The sequence below is a fragment of the Ursus maritimus genome, unplaced genomic scaffold (assembly GCF_017311325.1).
Source record: "Ursus maritimus isolate PB19 unplaced genomic scaffold, ASM1731132v1 scaffold_26, whole genome shotgun sequence".
NCBI lineage: Eukaryota > Metazoa > Chordata > Mammalia > Carnivora > Ursidae > Ursus > Ursus maritimus.
The window spans coordinates 42,904,198-42,924,485 of NW_024425119.1; the positions used below are offsets into that span (position 1 = coordinate 42,904,198).

A 20,288-nucleotide genomic window follows, 5' to 3' on the forward strand; every position below is an offset into this window, starting at 1 on the left:
TATAGTTGAAGGTTTAACTTTTATTATTTCCCTATTATAAAAGTAAAGCATATTCGTTATGTAATATAAGGGAAGGGCACAAAAGGAATAAAAAAATTAATTTTAAATTGCCTATAATCCCATCCCGGGGAAAACTGTTAATATTTGGCATATTTCATTTTATCAGTCTTCTCCTATGTATGTTTGACACCGCTCAGATATTACTATATATAAAATCTTGTATCCAGCTTTTTCAATATAATATTATATTATCTTTTCTCATATCAATAAAAATCTTCTTTGTAAACACAATTCTAACGGCAGAGTACCATTCCATCATCTTGATACACTGTAGTTGATTTAAATATTCTCCTAACAGCAAATATTTAATGAGAGAGTTAGTGGGTCAAGGCATAGAGAGGTTAAGGTCACTCTGTTCCGGAGAACACGGGAAGGGAAGGCACAGAGACGGTGAGGGTGGGCGGTGTCAGGGCCAGCAGCGAGGGGAGGCTCAGAGGTCCTGGCCTAGCCTTTCCAGCTCGTCGAGAAGGAAATCCATATCAGCCCGGGTCAGCGCGGGGTTGGCCACAACCATGCGGAAAAAGTTGCCCCGGGTCCCATGGGGCTGGTAGCCGATCATCATGGAGCCCTCCTTTACCATGCGCTCCTTGAGCACCGGGGCCACCTGTGGAAGGGGTGGAGAGAACTTCGAGCAGCAGCCTCTCTAGGCTCCCCTAGGCGCACTTCCCTCTCACTCAGCTGCCTTTCCGAGGGAGCACTCATCGCTCGGCTCCTGACCGTGGCCCCAGGTCATCTTTTCCACTACATCCCGCCTGCTCGGCCTTCTCCAGCCTCTGCATTATTTCCTATCTTATCTATCTCCAGGTTGTCACACAGAGCATTTTCTCCCAAATCCTGACTGTTCCCTGACTGCCAACACTGCTTCAGTCTAACATCCAGCCTTTGTCATCCTTAACACCTTCCTCTCCCCTCTCTGAATTCCTGGAATGTTTGTGATCTGTGCCCTGTAATCTAACACGTAATTTACAAGATTGCCTCGAACATATTGGTTTCAGATAGGTAACTTGAGCTTTCTGAATAATTCCTGAGGGCAAGAACATTCTTGTCCTTTCAGATCATCCGCAGCACCTAGTACCAATCTATCCTTAGGGACATGACATATCTCCTTTCCTCGAGGAGGCATGTCTGGGCCAGCCTTGTACAGTTATTCTGCCCCCAGCATCAGTGAATAAGGCCTCACACAGCTGTCCTGGGCCCGAGCTCCCAGCAGAACGCCCACGGACTAAGTACTGCACACTGGTGACTTGTCCCGTAACATCCCTGTCTTCTTTTCATTTTCCAGAAACACACCTTATTTCCTATCCCCACCCGCACAGAAATGCGGACAAGTTGGGGCTGTCTTCCAATTCACACCCCCACCTCAGGAGCAAGACTAGCAAAGGCACCTGCCATGCCACTCACAGCCAGCAGAGGGCACAAACACACCAGAAGCATCACACTTCCCTAAACTGGGCTACCGAGAGCCCAGAAGAGAGCCTACCTTAGACAGCCTTTCACCGTAATCTGGGCTCTCTTTCTTCCCCCGCAGGCTGGGGGGCACGAACCAGAAACACACATTGACAAACTCAGGCTGGGAGGAATGAGGGAGGAGGAGGTGTGAGCTGTGGAAGGGGGACGATCCCCCCTCACTGCCCCACTTCCCCCATCAGGGCTGTGCTGTGGGAGATAGGCTGGGGTGGGGAGGGGGGTGCATACCTCCATGACCAACTCAAATCCTTCTCGCTTCTTCAATTCCTCCACCAGGTACCTGGAAACAGAGAGAGAGAGAGAAATCACAAATGGAGGAAGAAAAGCAGAGATACAGAAACAGAAGAGACCCTGAGAATGAGCCAAGACACCCTGAGAACAGGAAACATGGGAGGAGCGGGGCAATGGATGGGGGCAGGACTGGACCAGACAGAACCCCAGGGGAGAGGAACTTGGACCGCCCCCACTCCTACCAGGCAAGGGCAAAGGCCTGGTTGACACGCCGCTCCAGCCCTTGCCCGCCCTGTGCCTTCCACATGAGCCACAGCTTCAGACAGTCCACGCGGCGGCCACACTGCACCACCTTGTCTCCAGTGTCCAGAGCCACATCATAGAACTTGTCCTGCTGGAAGAGGTAGCTGGCCTGGGACCCGTGGCAGCGCTTAAGCAGGTTCTGTTGGTTGGAGGGGGGGCGCAGGGGGCGGACTGTCAGACCCCACCCTCTCCACCGAGGCCTCGTCCAGAGCCTCACAGGGGGATTTCTTAGCTCAGCCCACCCGTTCCTTCCCTGGCACCAGGCGGGCTGGCTGCCAGCTCAGTCAGGCCCCTTTCTCCGGGTTTTCTCCCAAAACCCAGAGTTCTTCCCAAATTCGGCCTAGGAGCCCTTCGATTACAACTGCAAGCTGGAAACTTTTCCTTTGCTTGAAGATGGGCCATAGTGGGGGAGCGGGTGGGGGTACTACAGAGGCTGAGGGTGGCCACGGGTACTCAGCTTCAGACGGGATGGTGAGAAGGACATAATAAGGCCAGGACCCTCTCAAAGGTGGGCCAGGGAAAAAGACAGAGGTCCAGGGTGAGAGGTGGAGGGAGGAGAGGGCAGGGCCGACCCACCGAGGTATCCCGGAGAAGAAGAGCCGAGCACTGCAGGCCTGCGGTGAGAAGCTTGTGAGGATTCCAGGCCACGGAGTCAGCCCTGCGGTGGGCAGAGCAAAGCTCCGTCAGCTCGCTGCTCCTCAACCACAGCCCCCCTCCTTGCCGAATCTTCAGTAAAGGGGCTGGAGTCTCACCCCGGCCCAGCAGTCAGGAAGAATCCCCATGTCTGATGTCTGATTTGCCAGCCCCAGTCCACCGTCTCTCCAAACCCCTCCCACCAACCTCCTTCTCTCACTCCCATGGAAGCTCCCTAGTCCAGGCCTATTCTCTGGGTCAAGGATTTGAAGGGTGGGATTCAGGAAGTAGGTGGCCGTATGTACCTCTGGATCCCATCCAGGAGATGTCTGTGTGTCTGTGACAACAGGACGCTCCCACCCCAGGCGGCCTGTGGAGCAAAAGGAATAATGTGGGCCTTGGCCTTGGCTCAGCTCACCCCCACCCCAGGCCCAAGTCTCACTCACATCCACATGGAGCCACAGTCCGTGACGCTGGCACACGTCAGCAATGGCCTCCAGTGGGTCAAAGGCCCCCAGCACGGTAGTGCCAGACGTGGCACTAACCAGGAACGGCACAGCACCCTGGGGCAGAGATGCAGGAGGAGAAACAGGCTGTGAAGGGACCTAATAGCTACCCAGAGCCTGGGGCCGAGCCATCTCTAAACTCTCATTGCATGCCTGACCTGGGCCCTGTCGACCTTACAACATGCTACTGTCTCCCTTAATTTGCGAGTGAGGACGCTAAGATTCAGAGGAATTAAGAAATTTACCCCCAAGCTGAAGCTCCAAGATGGAACTCAATCTTAGGTCTGTCTGCTGGTCTATTTCCAAAGCTCACACACGTTCAAAAAATTTTAACGTCTTGAAGATCAAAATGCTATTTCAAGAATTCAAATAGTACAAAAGTTCATGAAGAACTTGAAATTTTATTTTAAAAAACGACCACAAGGAAAAGCCCAGGCCCTATGGTTTCACTGATGAATTCTATAATACGTTTAGAAAAGAGCTGATACCAGTTCTTCACAAAAATTCTTTTTTTTTTTTTTAAGATTTTATTCATTTATTTGACAGAGAGAGAGACAGCCAGCGAGAGAGGGAACACAAGCAGGGGGAGTGGGAGAGGAAGAAGCAGGCTGCAGCAGAGGAGCCTGATGTGGGGCTCGATCCCAGGACCCTGGGATCACGCCCTGAGCCGAAGGCAGATGCTTAACGACTGAGCCACCCAGGCGCCCCCACAAAAATTTTAAAAAACAGAAGAGGAATACTTCTGAATTCATCCTATGAGGGAAGTATTACCCAGATACCAAAGCCAGATGGAACATCACAAGAAAACCTCAGACAATAATTTCTCTCGGAATATAGATACAAAAATCCACAAACACTAGCAAACCAAAATCAGCAACATATAAAAAAAATTACACATTATGACAAAATGATTTGTCCCAAGAGCACAAGCTCAGTTTAGCAGCGAAAAATCAATTAACGTAATACACTCTTACCAACAGAATAAAGGGGGAAAAGCCACAACTCAACAGACACAGAAAAACATCTGACAAAATCCAACACTCCTGCTTGATAAAAATACTCAACAAACTAAGAGTTGAAGGGAATGTTCTCAACCTAATAAAGGGCAACTACCCAAACCCCACAGCTAATACCGTACTTGATGCTGAAAGACTGAGCGCCTTCCCCCTAAGGTCAGGAACACGACAGGGAAGTCCACCTTCCCCACTTCTATTCAACATTGTACTGAAGTTCTCGCAGGGTGACTACGCAAGAAAATACAGTAAGAGGCATCCAGATTAGACAGGAAAAAAGCAGAAGCCCCACGTTGGGTGTAGAGATTACTTAAAAATCATAAACAAACAAATGAATAAATAAATGCGGAGGACCTGAATGGACATTTTTTTTTCAAAGAAGACGTCTAGATGGCTAACACGTGAAAGATGCTCAACCCAACTCAGCATCAGGGACACGCAAACCAAAACCACAACGAGCTGTCACCTCACACCCGTCAGAAGGGCTAGAATCAAAAAGACAAGAAACAAGTCTTGGCAACAGTGTGGAGAAAAGCGAACCCCTGTGCACTGTTGGTAGGAATGTAAATTGGTGCAGACACTGTTCCTCAAAAATTTAAAAATAAGATTATCATATGATCCATAATTCCACTGAGTATTTACCCAAAGAAAATGAAAACACTAATTTGAAAAGATATATGCACCCCTATGCTTATTGCAGCATTATTTACAATTATCCAAGATCTGGAAGCAACCTAAGTGTCCATTAATAGATGAACAAAGAAGATACAGTATACACGTGCATGCGTGCACACCATGGGCTATTACTCAGCCATAAAAAAGAATAAGATCTCGCCATTTGCAATAACATGGATGTATTATGTATTAAGACAGTATTATGCTAAGTGAAATAAGTCAGACAGAGAAAGACAAATACCATATGATTTCACTTATATATGGAATCTAAAAAACAAAACAAAGGAACAAGGAAAGAAAGGAAGAAACAGACTCAAATACAGAAAACAAACAGGGGAGGTTGGGGGAGGTTGGGGGAGGTTGGGGGAGGTTGGGGGAGGTAGATAAAGTGGATCAGGAGGTACAAACTTCCAGTTATAAAAGAAACAAGTCACGGGAATGAAAGCACAGCGTAGGGAGTCTAGCCAAGAACGCTGTAGTAATGCACGGCGACAGATGGCAAGTACAGTTGTCGTGGCGAGCACCGGGTACCCTACAGATAGAACCGCTGAATCAGGATCTTGTGCACCTGAAACTAACTTCACACTGTATGTTAATCACACTTCAACTGAAACAAACAAACAGACTAGGAAAAAAGAGAGAAGTAACAAGTGTTGGTGAGAATGTGGAGCAACTGGAACCCTCATCCACGGCTGGTAGGACTGGAAACTGGTACAACCACTTGGAAAAAACCGTCTGGTGGCTCCTCAGAAGTTAAATACAGAGTTACCGTGTGAGTCAGCAAGTCTGTCCCCAGGTACACCACCAAGAGAAATGAAAACACCCATGCACACAAAAACCTGTACGCAGATGGTCAGAGCGGCGTCGCTCAGAATTGCTAAGATGTGTTCGTCATCAACTGAAGGACGGACCCACGAACTGTGGCGGATCCAATACACCGGACCACTGCTCAGCAAGGAAAGCAGTGCAGCGCTGACAGACGCTACGACAAGGAAGAACCTCCAAGAGAGTGTGCCAGGTAAAAGGTCGTCGCAAAGGACCATGCATAGTATAAATCCACTTACATGAAAAATCTGCAATAGGCAGATCCCTCGAGACACAGACTCGCTTAGTGTTGCCTCGTAGGAGTTTGGGGAAAATTTGGGGATTGATGGCTAAAGGGTGTGTGGTTTCTTTTCTGGGGTGATGAAAATGTGTAGTATTTATTGTACTGATGGTTGCACAACTCTGTTAAAAACCACTGAATTGCACACTGTAAGTGGGTGAATTGTATGGCATGTGAATATCTCAATACAGCGATTACAAAAAAAAACCTATTTATTTATACCACAAAAGTGGTACTCCACTATTCTAGTTGCTGCTCACATTGCTACTCAGAGGTAACATCAATACATTAATAAGTATATATTATTAAGTAATAAGTATATATTATTCTAAATAACCATAGGTTCTGGGGCACCTGGGTGGCTCAGTCAGTTCAGTGTCTGCCTTTGGCTCAGGTCATGATCCCGGGCTCCCTGCTCAGTGGGGAGCCTGCTTCTCCCTCTCCCTCTGCTCCTCCCAACCCCCCATGCTCTCTCTCTCTCTCCCTCAAATGAATAAACTCTTTAAAAATTTTTTTGAGGGGCGCCTGGGTGGCTCAATCATTAAGCATCTGCCTTCATCTCAGGGCATGATCCCGGAGTCCTGGGATTGAGCCCCACATCGGGCTCCCTGCTCCACTGGGAGCCTGCTTCTTCCTCTCCCACTCCCCCTACTTGTGTTCCCTCTCTGGGACAACTGGCTGTCTCTCTCTGTCAAATAAATAAATAAAATCTTTAAAAAAATTTTTTTAAGTAAAAATAAATAACCATAGGTTCAAAGTGTTCATTCTATACTGTAACACACTATACGTATTTCATATAGGTCTACTTAAATATATAATGCAGGAATTTTCACATTGGTATACATATACCCCCCTTATTCTTTTAAATGGCTGTGCTGTCCGTCAATAATATCAATGAAAGCAACAATGGCCAGTAGTATTTATAGTCCTTCACTGTTCCAAGTGCATTTACACTAACTCATGTAACGTTTACAACAACCCTATGTGGTAAGTTCCATATTACGCTCAATGACTCAGGCCTGCTCCTGACTCTTGGGGTCCAGTCCTGCCCGTGGGTCTCAGCAAAGCCCCTGAGAGCAGCACAGAGTGTCCTCGCTCCTCAGGCTTCCCCCGATCGCTTCAGCCCACCAGGGAGACGGGCACAGAGGTCAAGAAGAGGGACTGAACGGTGCCTTGAGTGGGGAGAGCCCAGAGAAGCCTTCAAGAAAAGACCAAGGGGTTCTGCTCCACTGTCCCAGTGCCCCTCTCTCACCTCAGCCTCGGCCAGACTGATCAGCCTTTCCAGATCCTCAGGAATCATTTTCCCTCTGGAAAAGAAAACTGACTGGGTAAAGAAGTAACTGGTTTTCTCAGCTAGGAGGGAGGACTGTTACGAGCGGGATGACGCGGGGTTAGCTACGCAGAGGCCATAATATTCATTTTTTCCTAAGAGGGGTAAGCGGATCTCAGGGGACAGGGCGAGAGTCTCCAGCAGGCATTGGTTGACAGAAGGGGTAACTCTGTAGGAACAGAAAGGGGAGAAAAGCCCACTTGGGGCATGGGACTGAGGCCAGAGCTTCTGGCAGCAGGAAGGCGCACTGTGCCAGGCTGGGTCTGAGCCATGTGAACAGAAGGACCTTTACCTCTCATCTGTCTTGACTACTCGGACACTGTCGGTGCCAAGTCCCAGAAAAGCAGCTCCCTTCTTGATGGAGTAATGACACTGTGGAGAAAGGCAGAGGGCAGATTAGGCTAGGGGCAAGAGGGCAGGGAGGAGAGGGAGGAGAGAGAGACTGGTGAATGTGTGAGCTGCAATAGATGAGACTGCAGACCAAGGCTTCTCGAATGTTCGTTCGTGGGCCTGCAAATCACCAGGGTGTCTGGTTCAAATGCAGATTCATATTCCGTGTGTCTGGGGTGGGGCCTGAGATTCTGCATTTCTGACAAGCTCCCAGGTGACACCGATGCTACTGGTCCACTATGTCCCCTGCACTCACTGTCCCTTTGCTACCTCCACACAGAAGGCAAGGTGAACCGGAACGTTTACTCAGCCCCTTGACTGAAAGGAAGCACTTCTGCCTGGGGGCAGGCTGGCCCTCAAGATGGGTCTGGGCAGGCAGACTCAGCTGGCTGGACATTAGAAGCAGGAGCCCAGGGTAGGTCTGAGCCTCTTCCCACCTCCTTTGATGTAAAGAGTGCCAGGGGCGGCAGCGCCCGGAGGCCCCTCTGCTTGCAATCCGGGTAGCGCTGATAGCGGGCCAGGTTCACGGCATACATGTTGGAGATGGAACCACCTGTTGCAGGGAAGGTGGCAAGAGGGAGGAGCAGTGGGTCAAAACTGGAGCTTGCTCCCCCTGACATCTCTGAGAACTGATCAAAGAAGCAGGAGTGATAGGCTCCCAGGGCTCTCCGAAGGGCTTGCTGATAGCCCAGAGAGACCCGGGATTCGCAGATCCCCTGGATTACTCCCCTCCATAGCCCGGGCTGCCCCAGCACAGTGCCTCCCCTCCCCAGTGCGGGCACTGCGGTGCTGATCCCGTGGACTGTTTGGCAAACATGAGGATACAGGGGACTGGGCAGCTTCTCTCAGGTTTGGCCTGAGCCCAGCTGGAGAGGAAACAAAGAGGAATTACCCCTCCCTGCCAGCATAGAGCAAGAAAATCATGGGGGAGGAGGAACTCTCAAAAAGGCCAAAGAGAGACCCCCCTCCTTCTCACGTACCAGGGCAGAAGACCCCATCCCCAGAGCTCCAGCCCACCAGGGCCCGGAGTTTCTTCAGCACCTCTTCTTCCATGAGCACAAATACGGGGGCGATTTCATAAGTGTACCTGCCAGGAGAGGGGCGATGAGAAGGGAAAAGAGGAGGGAGGGCTGGCCAGGTCAGACTCTCAGAGGAGTAGGGAAAGGAGGTGGAGACAATGAGGGAGGAAAGGTCCAAAGGGAGGAATGACCTGGAGACCAAGAGCCAGGGAAGAAAGAATGAGGAGGAACTGGGGGGGTCAGGAGGCATGAGAAAGCTGGGAGAAAGGGAGCCCAAAGGGTACAAGGAGAAAGGCAGCCAGCAGAGATGCCAGGAAACAGGGAGGGGGGTGGTGCACAACCGTTCTCCTCCCTACCCCGGGGTATGTCTCCAGCAAATCCAAGCCTTTGTAGGAGCAGGGGGAAGGGGCCTCGAGATGACTCACTGGCTGGTGTTGAGGCTCTCAGTGACAATGCGCCCCGCCAGAGCGTGCGGATCCAACCCTGAGAAGAGCTGGTTGAAGAAGTGCGGATGACCTGGAGAAGGGGGGTGGGGGCAGGGAGCTCAGAGTGGAGCTGCGGACGGACAAACTCCCGACGCTCCTCCCGCCCCAGCCCAGGACGCACAGGTCTTCACGCTATAGCGGATCACCTCCCGGCAGCGCGCCAGGATCTGCTCCGATGCCTCGCCCTGGCTGCGCAGCTCCAGGTCCAGCAGCTGCTTCAGCTCCTCGGGCTCCTTCCACTCGCACACCTAGCGGGAGAAGCGGCAGGTTCTGGGGGCCCCGGGGACACTCCACTGAACGGCTGCCCGAACCACCTCTCCGCTTGCGCGGAAGACGAGTTAGGAATGTTTCATACACAGTATAACCCAGCATATAATCCCTGAAGCACACAGCGAGACAGTGATGAGTTCTGGGGCGAAGCCTTGTCGGAGGAGGAAAGTTCTGAGCCAGGTGTTATGGGCAGAAGGAGGGGGAAAGGACCCACCTTCTCGGAGGCACTGGTCCCTTTCCGAATGACCTCATCCACAACAATCCCAAACACATCCCGGAGCAAGGCTTCTGCAGCCATGGGGTCCCCATCAAGGGAGAAGACTGGTTTAGAGTCAGCCATCAGGACAAAATCTGTGAGCAAAGCAGGAGTTACTCCCTGCTCAGCCCAGGGTATCCCACCTGGACCTCATCAGCAGGAGCCCCAACCGCAGAGCAGGCCTACGGCCCCAGTCCTGCCGCTCAGTCCCAGCCTTCGCTGTACAGACAAGGGCAAGCAGGCGCCCAGGGAGAACGTCAGTAGCAACAGGTGGGAAAGAAAAAGGCAGTGAGTGCTGAGCAGGTGGAAACTTGTGGCCACTGCCTGCCTCAGGCAGAGACAAGCGGCTTACCTTTCCACTCAGGTCTCTGTTCAGGTGAACTGGAGGCAGGGCACACAACTAGCTCTTAAGAGTGCTAGGACCAGGACGGTGGAGGGGGAGAGGTATAGGCAGCCGTCACATGACCATGAGATCACTCTCATGACCCTTGCCCTGAAGAGAACTTAGAGATTTGGGATAGGGACAACTGGTTGAGATAAGTCCCTGAATAATCATTAGCTGACATGAAGAAGGGGGGAATGCAATGAAAAGCAGAAACATTAACATCAGGGTTGAGAGAGCAGCCAGGAAGACTCGCCGTGGATCACAGGGCTGGAGAGGGGACTCAGGGGAGAATGTGTGGCAGGGAGGCAAGGGGAGGGGAAGGGCAGGAAGCTGCTGCCCCTGACCCTGGAGACAGAGGGGGAGGGAGCCTGAGATAGGTGGAGGTGAAATGGTTTATCTCTTTGCACCCCTGCCCCCAAAGAACCATCCTGATTTCTGAAGCCCTCTCCTAGAGCAGGAAGGAAAACGGGTTATGTTGAGGAAGCATTTTGTTAAACAAGTGTAATCCCGTGCCTTGCAGGCTGAGAGGGCTCGAGACACAGAAAGCGGCTGTCTGAAGTGAGCACCAACTGTGTTCATGACAAGGTGCTAGGGACTAAGAAAGCCTCCCTGTCTGCAGGGAGGGCACAGAGGCACGTGCCACAGTCACAGCCCAGGGCAGGCTGGATGCTGACCCCACATGCTGGGGAGGATCTGCAGTGGGATGGAAGCTGAATCTTGAAAGAAGGGAGGAGAAATGGGATTAGCAAAAGGGAGAAAGAGAACATTTGGGGGTAGGGTGATGTCATGAGCCAACATGGGGAAGAAGCATGGCTTGATGTAAGGTCAGTGAAGGCACCTGGCCGACTGAAGGGAGGGCTGCAAGGATGACACTGGAGCAAAGGCAGGGTGGGCAGAGTTGCATGAGATTATGGGGAGCCCTGAGTGCCAGCCAGGCCCAGGGATCTAGATTTTACCTAACAGAAAACAGGAACTCATTGGGGAGTCTGGGTGGCTCAGTTGATAAAGTGTCTGCCTTCAGCTCAGGTCATGATCTCGGGGTCCTGGGATCCAGCCCCGTTTGGGGCTCCGTGCTCAGTGAGGAGTCTGCTTCTGCCCCTCCCGTCGCCGCCTGTGTTTGCTCTCTCTCTCTCTCTCTCAAACAAATAAAATGAAAAAAAGAAGGAAGGAAGGAAGGAAGGAAGGAAGGAAGGAAGGAAGGAAGGAAGGAAGGACGAACAGGAATTCACTGAAAGACTCGGTGGCAAGGAATGATGTGGTGAGACCGGTGCTCAGACCAGTCTACAGCACAGGATGCAGAATTCACAGGGTGCTGCTGGAAACCAGGCAAGGAGCGAGCCACATCCGAATAGGGGTGGTGTGGGGAGGAAAGGACAGAGGAATGAGGCGGTCGGACCCAAGCTCTGATGACCTGCTAGAACAGAGAACAGATCTGACAGTCAGGGTACAGCTGAAGCCTTGTGATGGGCTCCATACCCATGGGAGAAAATGTTCAGAGAGATGGCCAGGGGGAGGGGAAAACACCAAGGCCTAGGAATCCCCCAGATGAGTGGGCGAGAAGGTAAGGGAATATGAAGAGGAACCTTCTTCAAAGTGGGTTGCTCTGCTTTAATCTGTCAGCAGTCACTGGACCCCACCCTAGTCGAAAACACAGGTTCAAGGAACCCTAGTGGTCCAACCCTTAAACTTCTCCTCGGTAGATTGGGTTTGGGGGGAAAGTGGAGCTGGCCTTGAGAATGCCAATCCTTTCTCAGTGTCACTTTAGCTCCCCTGATAGGTGGCAGCAGTGGGGCGTTTGGGTGGAAAGGCTTGAGGGGGAGGAGCCACGAAAGATAGGTACCAATGAAGCAGGACATGCCACACTCTGTACTCAACATGTGTTACTGTCATCTTTACAACTGTTTAGGGTGAGTTTATCAGCCACATTTACACTGAGATTCCAGAGCAGCTATGTGCATAACTGGTTCCGATCATGCCGCCAGCACACGGCCACGCAGGGTCTGAACCCAGGTGTGCTGGGCTCTGAAGGCCCTGCTCCTAACCGTCATGCTCGATCACCTCTCTCGAGGCTCTCTCAGGCCCGGAGTTTGCGGTGCTGCAAAGACCACTGGGCCAGGCGTGAGGACACCTCAGGGCCTCCGTTTCTGTAAAATAAGGGGTTTTCTAGAGAGAACCTTCAAGGCATCTGCTGGGGTTCACAGGAGCTCAGGCCGGTAGATGTGGCAAGCAGGCCAAGAGAGACTTTTCTGTTGAAAGGGGGGTAGAAAACAGGTTGCAAGGGGTTTGTAAGGAGGGAACAACTGGGTAACAGAGAGAGTCTCCTAGCAGGAGGGATGCTTTTTCCAAAGCTCTGAAGAAAGGGTTGTAGGGGAGACTCCATCCTCCCCTCCCAGGACCATCTTTATCCTTTCCACCTAAGTCACAGCTCAGAAATGAAGTCTGGAGGTGAGAGCTCTGAACACTCCCAGTTTCTCCAGGGATAAACAGAGAAGTGAGACATCACCACCCTTGTTCCACATACAGAATCCTGCCCTGGCTACCTGAGGGAGGAAAGAGCCCCTGCCTGCAAAGAGTTTTTCTTTTTCTTTCTTTCATTCATTTATTTAAGAGAGAGAGCGCGCAAGCACACGGGAGTGGGGGGAAGAGCAGAGGGAGGAGAGAATCTTCAAGCAGACTCCCCACTGAGAGCAGAGCCTGACTCAGGGCTTGATCAGGGCTCAATCCCACAACCCATGAGATCATGACCTGAGCCAAAACCAAGAGTCGACGCTCAACCCACTGAGCCACCCAGGCACCCAGAGATTTTCTTTTTCTTTCATTTATTTTTATTTTTTTTAAAGGTTTTATTTATTTATTTGACAGAGAGAGAGAGCACAAGCAGGGGGAGCGGCAGGCAGAGGGAGAGGGAGAAGCAGGCTCCCTGTTGAGCAAGGAGCCCAATGCCCAGCTCCACCCCAGGACCCTGAGATCATATATGACCTGAGCCGAAAGCAGACACTTAACCGACTGAGCCACCCAGGTGCCCCAGAGTTTTTCTTTTTAAAAAGAAGAAGGACGTTAACCTGCAAGATAGAATGATAAAGCAAAGAAACATGAATAGAATTTAGGAACAGGGCTTCAGCCCCTAGCTGAGAAGATGCTGGTAGAACCAAGTAGGGTTTGTTAAGAAATTCACGTTTCTTCCGACTTCATGGGACCTCTAGTCCATCAACTTCTCTAATCATCAACTCCGTCATATCTTTCTTTCCTTCACGTACGTGACCTAGATTGTGTGTTCTGTTGTTTCAACCACTCTGTGCAAAATCCTCAAATCCTCGGCCCTTTGGTCCTTCCTCCAAATCCACCCGGGGAAACTCCAATCCAGCTGGCTAATCCTTCTCTTACCAAATCCACCAGGACTGCTGGATTCTGCTAGTAAAAGCCACCCAACCATTCAAATTGATATTGCTATAAATCCATGGTCTCTGTGCTCATTCCAATTAAACACAGCAGATTAAACACCTACGTTTACCACTATTCCTTCCTGAAACCCCACTAAAATTACATCAGTGGAATTTTAAATTCAGAAGAATAAAGCAAACGAGGAGAGATGAGAGATGTCAATAATCGCAGAAGATAGAAAGCAGATGAGAAGTGGTAACTGGTTTAGCACATGGCAGAAAGCCAAAACCAGTATGTCTGCGGAAGGCTATACCAATGGGACACAAGCTGGTTCTTGGGGCAGAAGCCCAGAAAGGCCCAGGAATTGGAAACATTGGCCATCTTGGAGGGCAGGAGGGAGATGTAGAAGTGTAAGGAACACTCAGACCCCCACCGTCCCCCTCACCTATTCAGTCAGGCAACTCCCCTCCTTTCCCCCTGCTTCTGAAGAAGCAAGAGATCTGTTTTCTAGAGCAACTGAAACAGGTAGGGTGGGACTTAGGGAGGCCGGGACTTAGAGATTTCAGGCAGAGCTGGTGAGCATGAGACACCGCGCCGAATACAGGAGGATCAGGAGGAAGTTACTAGCAAATCAGCTCCTTTCTCCTAACCAGCATTCAGAACCAGTGGCCAGGGGTAAACCCTCCAGGGCCAGGAGACTAGAGGATTCCTCTCCAGAGAAACTGACCTCGATAGCCCCAGAGAAAAGACCTCCTGACGCTCTTATTTCAGTCCTTAACTGATCACCTCATCAGTGGTGCCCGCAAGTCAATATGGCCTATCCATGCACTTGGGCCTCCCATATGCCTTCGTGCCTCCCTCAAGGTGAGAAACCAGCGAGAGATTACCAGACACTGGAAGAAAGCCCCTAACCGAAACCACAGAGGTAACAACAGTAAACTGAAAAAAGGCATTTGGTGGAAGAAAAGAAATACAGGGAGCAGCAGAAAGCCTCAAAATTTCCAGAAGATACTGCATTCATTAAAAAATAGGTCGCCCTCAAAAAGGAATACTCAGAGAACAGGAAGAAACTCTAGGATTTTAAAAATATGACAACCGAAATGAAAAATTAGAAATAAAACGATGCCAAGAAAATCACACAGAAAGATAAAAATATAAAGAGATGGACAAAGAAAAGAACTTTAGATCAAACCAAAAGGCCCAATAGTCAAGTAATAGAAGTTGCAAAAATGGAAGGAAAAAGGGAGGAAAGAAATCAAAGAAAGCTTTATAGTACAGAAGGATGGATGAAAAGGATCCACTGAATGACCGATACGAAGACAGATTATGATATTATCTTAGAACAGGGAGGACCCAAGGACTTCCAGAGATTAAAACAAACAAACCAACCAAAACTGGGTCATAGACAAAAGACAGAAAATGAGACCAAATCGAACACCTCCGACACAGGAGAGAGGTGAAGGGAATCCAAAGGGCTGTAATGAAGGCAGTAACTATACTCAGAGGATAACCACACTCCACTTTTTGTTATCTGCCCTCTGGACGCCCCCCCACACACACTCCTTCTCTTCCTCCCTTCCTTCTTTCAATATTTGTTCAGCATCTAGTACCTGCCAAGCACTGTGGTGGCCACTAGAGATACGATGGGGAGCAAAAGACACAATTGGGGCACCTGGCTGGCTCAGTCTGCGAGTTCGAGACCCATGCTGGGCATAGTGTTTACTTAATAAGATAAAAATTTAAAAAAAAAAAAAAAGAGGAAGAAAAGGCCATAGCCCTGCCCTCGCGAAGCTCACAGTCTAAGCAAGGTCACTCACTGGAAAGCCAACTCTCACGCACACAGGTGGTTTTGTTTGGTTTGCATATGTTGTTGTTGTTGTTGTTGTTGTTGTTGAAGTAATCTCTAAGCCCAACGTGGGGCTCAAACTCATGATCAAGAGTTGATGCCCTATCAACTGAGCCAGCCAGGCACCCCTGTTTTAAAACTTTTTAAAATAATTGTCAATACTGGGGCACCTGGGTGGCACAGTGGTTGAGTGTCTGCCTTCGGCTCAGGGCGTGATTTCAGCGTGATGGGATCGAGCCCCGCATCAGGCTCCTCCGCTATGAGCCTGCTTCTTCCTCTCCCACTCCCCCTGCTTGTGTTCCCTCTCTCGCTGGCTGTCTCTATCTTTGTCGAATAAATAAATAAAATATTTTTAATTAATTAATTAATTAATTAAATAAAATAATTGTCAATACTGAAACTTGCAGCTTCTTGTGAAAAAAAAAAACAAAAACAGAAGGCCTAGCAACAGCAGACCTGAACTAAAAAATAGCAACAATCACCTGTAGTTGGAGTTGCCCCTTTATTATTATTATAGTTTTGCATTCGTTATGTTTTCTTTCCAATTTTTTCTATTCTTGAGTAAACAATATATTCAGGTAGCTCAAAAATCAAAATGTATAAAAATATCAATGGTGAAAAGTCTAATTCCCACCCTATTCCATGTGCCCCATTCCCACCTCCACCCCCACAGGTAACCGTTTTTTAATAGTTTCTTGGGTAACCTTTCAGAGATTTTAACGTAAATACTAACAAACGTGGATATGTATTCTTATTTCCTCTCTTTTCACACAAATGATAGCACATACTCACTGACTTGCACCTTGCTTGCTTTCAGTTAACATCACATAGGTGACCCTTTATCAGCCCGTATAGAACTTCTATATTCTTTTATTAATCAAACAGCTTTCTTGAGATGTAATTTATGTATCATAAAACATAACCCTTTAAATTGTACATTTTCAGCGGTTTTTTGTATAGTAATGGAATTACGCAATGACCATCAGTAATTCAAGGACATTTTCATCACCCCAAAAAGACACTCATTAGTGGTCACTCCTCGTTCTCCATTTCTCATCCACCCACCCACCCCCGCTTCCAGCCACCACGACCCTATTTTCTGCCTCTGCAGATCTGCCTGTTCTGGACATTTTATATCAACAGAAACATACAATATCTGATCTTCTTTTGAAGATATGGCTTCTTTTACGGAACATCATGTTTTCAAGCTTCGCCGTGTTGTAGCATATATCAGCACTTCGTTCCCTTTCAATTAATATTCCGTAATATGGATATACCGCATTTTATTTAACCATTCAACTGATGGACATCTGCGTTGTGTCTACTTTTTGGCTATTGTGAACAGCGCTGCTATCAATATTAACGTACAGTTTTTGTGTGGCTACATGTTTTCAATTCTTCTGGGTGCATACCTGATAGTGGAATTGCCAGGTCATATGGTAACTCTGTGTTTCACTTTTTGAGGAAGAGCCAAACTGTTTTCCAAAGTGCTGGTACCATTTTATATTCCCATCAGTAATGCAGGAGGGTTCTAATTTCTCCACACCCTTGCCAGACTTATTATTATCTTTTTTATTACAGCCACCTGCATTTGTAATTTTGCTAAGGCCTGCCAGCATCCACAGAGTACCGGTGTGCGAAAGTGCTTGCGTTCCTAGCCTCAGTAGCAGAGTATGCTGGCAAACTTCTGAATCTTTTTAGAGGAGTAAAAAATTGTATCTCAGTATGGTTTTATTTTAGTTGAACACCTGCACCAGTCAGTTTTGCTGTGGTAACTAATGGCTTCAAAATCCCACTGGCTTGCAACAACAGAGGTTTATCTCTCTTTCCTGGTTTACGTTGGTGGCGTGGTTGGCTACAGCTCTGATTCATGTGCCTTTATTCCAAGACCCAGGCTAAAAGAATAGCCCCTATCTGGGACACATGTTCTCCTGGCAGAAGGAAAGGAGCAAAAGGCAGAGAAACGACTCTCAAAACCTCTGCTCATACCTGGCACAGGGCACATCTGTTCATATCCTGTTGACCATGGCAAACCCCAGGGCAGTGGGGTGAGGATGTGCTTTCCTTTGTGGGCACTGCAAAACTCATGGCAAGGGTGAAGCACAAGGTCATTGGACATAAGCCCTTAAAAGTTTGCATTCTGGGGGTGCCTGGGGGGTTCAGTCAGTTAAGTATCTGCCTTTGGCTCAGGTCATGATCCCAGGGTCCTGGGATCGAGCCCCGCATCGGGGCTTCTCCCTCTCCCTCTGCCTGCCTCTCACCTGCTCTTGTTCTCTCTCTCTCTCTCTCTCTGTCGAATAAATAAATAAACTCTAAAAAAATTTTTTTTGGCATTCTGTTTCGCCTCAGTCCACACCAGCCCACCTCACTAATTTGCATTACCTGCCTGGCCCTATACATATCCGAGTTGGAACCACTGGTCTAACCACTCTCCTTTTCCCTCGGGGATTTCCTCCTGATTATCCCCTCTCATTTCTTCAACTCTCCTTCCTACTACCTCTTTCTCACAGCATTTTAAATTGTTTAAACCTCTCACATGTTCCCACTCTAGCCATCTCATCACCACCAACCTTCTTAAAAGAGTCATCTCCACTCCACCTTCGCTTCCCCTCCTCTCACACTTTCCTCAGCCCACCACCAAGTCACCGAGAACTTCCAAATCCAATGGACACACATCACCTGTATCCTAGAAACATTTTCTTTCCCTGGCTTCCATAGGCTTATCACTTGCCATTTCTTCGTTCCCTTTGCACTTTTACCTTCCTCTGGCCCTCCCGGAAATGCTAGAGTCCCTCAGGGCTCTGCCCCAGCGCCTCTTTTGTCTGTTGTATTCTGCACGACTCCCTGGACAATTGCATCTGTTCCTAGGGCTACCTGCTGGTAGCTCTCCCGTTCCAGACCTCTCTGAGTCCAGGTCCATGAAGCCACATCATACTTGGTAGGTCCAAAATTAAACTCAATATCGGCCCTCTAAGATCTGCTCTTCTTAGGTTCCCTGGTTTGATGAATGGTACCATCTTCTACTGGAGATTTCTACTGGTTACTCAAACTTCGATTTTGACTGATTTTCTGTCTCCTCATCCTTGACCGATTTTTTTTTCTTTTCATGTAATCTTCAAATATCGTTACATCTTTCTCTCTCTCTCGTTCAAAAACATCAGCACAACAGCAAAACCTGAATAAAGCTTCACTTTCCCTCCCTATGAGTTCTGTTGTAAAAATTCTTTTCTTTAAAAACACTTTAGAGGGAAAATGCTAACTTTACAGTAGAGAGAAACCTGGGGGACACCAGCTTACCCAAGTGATCAAGGCAACATCACCAATAATGGGACAGACTGACATACGGCCCTCCTAATGTGAGGCACTGAGAAGCACTCGACGTCACCCCTGTCACATTTCTGCCAAAAATGCATACCCCAAACTTAATTGGGAGGAAACAGATATATCTAAATTGAGGGTCATTCTACGAAACAACTAACCTGTTACTTTTCAAAAATGTCAATGTCATGAAACTCAAAGAAGACTGAAGGACTATTCCAGGAACAGAGACATTACAATCAAAAGGAATGTGTGAGCTTAAATCAGCTCTTGGATGAGGAAGAAAAAAACCTGCTACAAAGAACATTATTGGAACTGGGGGAAGCTGCCTGTGCATGTCATCACAAATATTAGTATTCTATCAGTGTTAAATTTCCTTAATTTGATCATTGCATTGCGGTTATGTAAGAGAATGTTCTTACTCTGAGAAAACATAACTGAAACGTTTAGCAGAAAAGGAGTATGATATCTGCAACTTTCTCTCCGTTCAGAAAAAGACAACACTGTATGTATCTACAGGCATTTTTAGAAGAATAACAGCTTTATTGAGATATGATTCACATAAAATGAAGCTCACCCTTTTAAATTGTACAATTCAGTGGGTTTTTTTTTTTTTTAGGATACTCACAAAGTTGTGTATCGTTCACACTATTTAATTCCTGAACACTTTCATCACCCCAAAGAGAAACCCCATACCTATTAGCAGTCACTCTCCATGCACTTTTTAAGATTGAAAAAGATGGAAAAAGCTTTCAAGATATTAATTATGGTTATTCCTGGCTATTGGAATTATAAATTATTTTCATTTTCTTATTTATATACCTATACTTTTATAATTTTATATAACTTCATATTACTCATATAACTAAAGTAAAAGTTACTTTTAATCAACAAGAAAAATTAAGGAGGCTAAGAGGCAATAAGAATTCCAAAACAGACAAATCACCAGGCTCAAAGATGGCCCTAATACATCACGTGGTTTCCCAACTCTTTAATCCACGATCATCAAGAAGGTCTCACTGGTGACAAAGGTAGCCACATGCTGCTCATTTCTATTATCCAGCCCAAACGGCTCTCAGAGAGAGGTACGGGTTCAGCTAGTTCAGCAAACACTGACTCAGTATCTATCCCTGGCACTGGCACTACCTGGGGGGGTGGGGGTGGGGGGGCTGTGTCTGCCCCTGCACTCCGGCTAACAGGCCAGTAGGGAGATGGGCAGACACACTTGCCACAAAGGAATGGTTAATTCTGCTCAGTTGGCTCAGGGCAGCCTTCACGGAGAAAGCATTCAGAACTTAAAGCGATAGAGAGCTGGTGCAGGAAAAGACTCATCAGTAATCATTACAATACTATTTGAATAACTGATAGGGTAGGCCTGAGGGAAGAACTGTGCCAAAGAAGTTAGGGAAGGACACACAGAAGGAGGCCTGCCTGCAGGCCAAAAAGATCAGGGCCGTTGCTTCTGAAAGCACTTTGGGCCAGGCTTATTGTTAGAAAATGACCACACTGACCTCCATCCTACGTAAGCGGCCGCAAATCCCATAGACTCAATACCCACCTCCATAAAAGCACCAATTCTCCTTCTGTGTACAGTTGTTTTCCCCCCTTCTGATTG

The 20,288-nt window shown here is 48.3% G+C and overlaps 1 protein-coding gene across 4 annotated transcripts in view; it reads right to left on the minus strand.

Annotated features, from left to right (window-relative positions):
- CSAD (cysteine sulfinic acid decarboxylase) overlaps positions 1 to 20,288 on the minus strand; it is a 24,488-nt gene continuing 4,200 nt past the window's right edge. For all 4 annotated transcript variants that reach the window (XM_040642521.1, XM_040642520.1, XM_008704627.2 and 1 more), the window contains exons 2-15: positions 9,702 to 9,838; positions 9,339 to 9,465; positions 9,158 to 9,248; positions 8,694 to 8,800; positions 8,151 to 8,266; positions 7,616 to 7,695; positions 7,246 to 7,300; positions 3,141 to 3,257; positions 3,000 to 3,064; positions 2,638 to 2,719; positions 2,001 to 2,200; positions 1,756 to 1,807; positions 1,541 to 1,630; positions 1 to 664 (exon numbers count right to left, since the gene is read on the minus strand). In XM_040642521.1, the coding sequence (XP_040498455.1) occupies positions 491 to 664; positions 1,541 to 1,630; positions 1,756 to 1,807; positions 2,001 to 2,200; positions 2,638 to 2,719; positions 3,000 to 3,064; positions 3,141 to 3,257; positions 7,246 to 7,300; positions 7,616 to 7,695; positions 8,151 to 8,266; positions 8,694 to 8,800; positions 9,158 to 9,248; positions 9,339 to 9,465; positions 9,702 to 9,827 (1,482 nt within the window). In that variant the 5' untranslated portion in view covers positions 9,828 to 9,838 and the 3' untranslated portion in view covers positions 1 to 490. The remainder of the gene's footprint in view (positions 665 to 1,540; positions 1,631 to 1,755; positions 1,808 to 2,000; positions 2,201 to 2,637; positions 2,720 to 2,999; positions 3,065 to 3,140; positions 3,258 to 7,245; positions 7,301 to 7,615; positions 7,696 to 8,150; positions 8,267 to 8,693; positions 8,801 to 9,157; positions 9,249 to 9,338; positions 9,466 to 9,701; positions 9,839 to 20,288) is intronic.